General features: G+C 37.4%; 1 protein-coding gene across 1 annotated transcript; it reads right to left on the bottom strand.

Moving 5' to 3' along the window:
• Positions 1-1298: 1298 nt before the first annotated feature.
• LOC101605855 (cysteine-rich PDZ-binding protein) lies at positions 1299-1939 on the bottom strand. The gene has a single exon (XM_045157545.1). The coding sequence runs from the start codon at positions 1893-1895 to the stop codon at positions 1590-1592; it is 306 nt and encodes a 101-aa protein (XP_045013480.1). The 5' UTR covers positions 1896-1939; the 3' UTR covers positions 1299-1589.
• Between the last annotated feature and the right edge of the window lie 1618 nt (positions 1940-3557).

The following is a 3557-nucleotide window of genomic DNA, read 5'->3' as shown; positions in this document are numbered from 1 at the left end:
TTTTTTTTTTTTTTTTTTTTTTTTTTTTTTGTATGTTGTTACTCATTTGACAACAGAGTCTGTACAAAATGTGGGACTATGTTTTGGACTCTATACTTACCTTTGGTGTGTATATATCTTTTGTGTTGGGGAAGTTAATATTCCTTTCAGGAGCCTCTGCACACTTGAAACCACTGTCACTGAGCCCTCTATTCACGTTTACCGTATATCTCTAAGTTGTCCAAGCTGGCTTTGAACTTACTTTATAACCCAGATGACCTTAACTTGTGATCCTTCTTCCAATTTTAGGAAGCTGGGATATCAGTCCTGTACTACCAGGTCTGGCTTATTTATTTGTTTAGCTGCAGATACATTAAAGTGTTTTTTTTTTTTTCTTCTACAAATGCTACCCTGAACCTCACTGGGGATGTTCTTAAATGCATACTGTACAATATTTCTAAAATTTTAAACAAATCTGAATTCAAAAGCCCATTCATCTACCATGGCTTTAGAAGGGGAATAGTTGAGCTGTGTGTGATTATCTTCCCCAAAGCTAATAATCCTTTCTCTGTACAAAGAGGATAAAAAGTAGGAAAGACATAGATCTACTGGGAAATTGTGCCACCTGTAAGGGAGATGAAGAGCTAACATTGAATGTAATTATAGCTTTTTGCTAACAATGGCACATTCACACCCATATGTCTAGGATAGAATAAAAGACAGAAAGAAAGGTAGAAACAGTTACAATCTAAAAAGAAAGGACTAGAATGGTACTCACAATTTATTGCACCATTAAAACAATGGGTTTTGTTGTTGTTGTTGTTTTTCTTCAAAAGGGCAGATTCATTTTTATTACATAGGAACAGGGGAAACATTGTGAGGTTAGATAAGTAAGTACTGTTCTGGTTTTCATTGACAATTGGAATTCGAGATAACATGTGCATGTTTTTCTGAAATCCAGTGTGTATATTTCAATGAGTCTTTCTGGTGTTTCTATTCACACATGCATTTTGGCTCAAGGAACACATTAAAAAGCAAAACTCAAAACCACAACTTGTCTTCAACTGGGGTCTGAATTAATCACCAAGGGGCTAGTGACCTAGCTCAGATGTGCAGTGTTAGCCTAACACAAGCCAAGCCCAGGGTTTAACCCCAGTGCCATCAGAACAAACGAAAACCCCAAGGAACAACTCAGCAACAGCAGTTTCCAACCCCTAAGTAGACCATGACATCAGTACAGGATAAGAAGGGAGAATCCTTATTCAGGGCAAAATCTCTCTTCACTTGTAATATCGATAAACCAAGTAGGCAGACAAGCATGATATGAATGATGTTAAATAAAAAGTGCACACAAAACTCAGGAGTATTACTTGCATTACTTCTGTCACTGATTCCAGTTCGGTAAAATGCTCATAAGGAAAATAACCACTTACGGCAGAGACTGGTTAGAGCATTGCTATACACAACGGCTTGAGAGTGAAAGAACAGAACGCCGGTCAACTTCCCGGGTTTAAACTTAATTATTTGTCTTGACATGGGCTATTCTGTAAGATGAACGTCTACGTTGTACCTTGAAAATTCAAGGCAGAAAATGAAATCAAAGAAAGCCCCTACACGGAAGTCTGTTTGTAGTTTTTGGTATCCAAGACCTTTTTGCCACACATTGCACAGATGCCTTTTTTGTAGGCGCAGCCCTGGCAGTAATGAGAACTGGGTTGGTGTACAGAACTTTTACAAATACTGCAAGTGGAGAACTTATTCTTTCCATATGGATCAAAAATTGCTTTCTTTGAAGTCAAAGCTTTGTTTTCATTAAGCTTTCTTCCACCACTTTCTGTGGTATTCCTTGCCCCATCTTTCCATGTATCTGGAGTGATAACCGTGCCGAGTTTCTTTTCACATTTCTCACACACCATCCTTCCGCTAACGGTCCGCTCAGCCAAGCTGGCGGCGGCAACAACAGCAGCAGCTACAAAAAAACGTCAACACTGAGCTTTTTTTTTTTTTTTTTTTTTTGTTTGTTTTTCAGTGATAGTCAAATACTTCTTTTCCCTTTCCAAATAATGACAGGACAACATAGTGAGGTGCAGGTTACCATAAAATCAGTAGTGTCTGTAGGCAATAGAAGATTACTTTGCAAAATCACCCCCAATTGAGATGTCTAGAGATTTAAACAAAGTAGCACAAGTCAAAAGAAAGCCAATAGCCTCATCCTAGCCCAATGTACTCTTTGGCTTTATCCAAGTTTGGGAAGTTTGAATCTTGATTTTTGTAAGATAATTCTAACATTTTCATCCAATAGAGGTGAAAAGAATTTCTTATCCATAGAACTAACAGCTTCAATCCCACAGCTTAGTGCCCTGCTGAACATAAACTGGCATACCACAATCTTACCTTTACAATTATTTTAATGTGTCTTCATTTCTCTGTTTACTCAAACTTATTTTTTCTGTAAATTTTTTAAACTCTTAGACACATGTTCACTTTATACTTCCATATTGGTTATGATTTTAACCTTTTGAAAATTATTATTTTTCATGTCTGTGTTATATGCCTATAATGTATGAGTGTGTATTTTTGCAGGATTTTCCAGTCTCCACCATTTGCAGGACTGAACTCACAGGTATTTGTGATCATGCCCAGGTTTTTACCTATGTGATAGGGATTGAACTCAGGCTGTCAGATGCCTTCTCCAGCTCTTATGCTTGTGTGGTGAATTCTCTTACCCACTTACCCACTGAATCATTTTCCAAGTCTTGGGAAGTAATTTTAAAGATTTCTTGAGAGAACAACTAGAACACTGCTATTTTTTAAGAAAACTTCATATTTGTGATTAATTTATCACTGATTCTTGCAGAAAATATGAAATAACAGATTCCATCATAGTCAGTGTAGGCATCTATCAGTTTATGTAGCTTGACCTTCAGTAGTCATTCACAGAGCCTCAACAATTTCATTTCTAAGTCAACTTAGCAATTATTCAACTCTGACTGAGCTTATTTACCTTCTTAATCAGCTAACCATCCCATAACTTACCTGAGAGAACAGAGAACGTACCCTTCCTAAGTGTGTGCGCAAGTAAAATTGGTTGTATTTTCTAATATTTTGCTTTCCCTTATCCTGGTGTCCCAATAATAATTATTGCTAAGTTTCAAGATGCCTTTGGTTGTAAAAGAAGGATCCAGTTCACATCTGAATGGGGTGTGGAGCCTCAACCTTGTGCCTAGAGGAGAAATTTCAACATTCAATAGACCTGAATTAGGAACCAGCCTGCTGGGCTGAGATCTGCTGTCATCTGGAAGCTGCAGATTTTGCATGACAAAATTAGCAAAAGGAAGCCACAAAATGACATTTGATATTAGAGGTAGTGGAAAGTACTTGATCAGTATACCAAACTATTTGAACTCTGGCTCCACCCTTATAAATTCTTGGAAATTTGTAAGGCTAGAGATGGTCTCTGCATCTGTTTCCCTCCGTGACAGTTGCAGCAGGGTTGCTATGATAAAAGGTAGCAGCAAATAAAACTTGCGTTCAATTCATTCTCGGTATTTGTGATTGTAATCTCTGGTTGTCAGTTT

Source organism: Jaculus jaculus, chromosome 8 (genome assembly GCF_020740685.1).
Source record: "Jaculus jaculus isolate mJacJac1 chromosome 8, mJacJac1.mat.Y.cur, whole genome shotgun sequence".
In the NCBI taxonomy this organism is placed as follows: domain Eukaryota; kingdom Metazoa; phylum Chordata; class Mammalia; order Rodentia; family Dipodidae; genus Jaculus; species Jaculus jaculus.
This window is presented reverse-complemented; position numbering and strand designations above follow the sequence as displayed.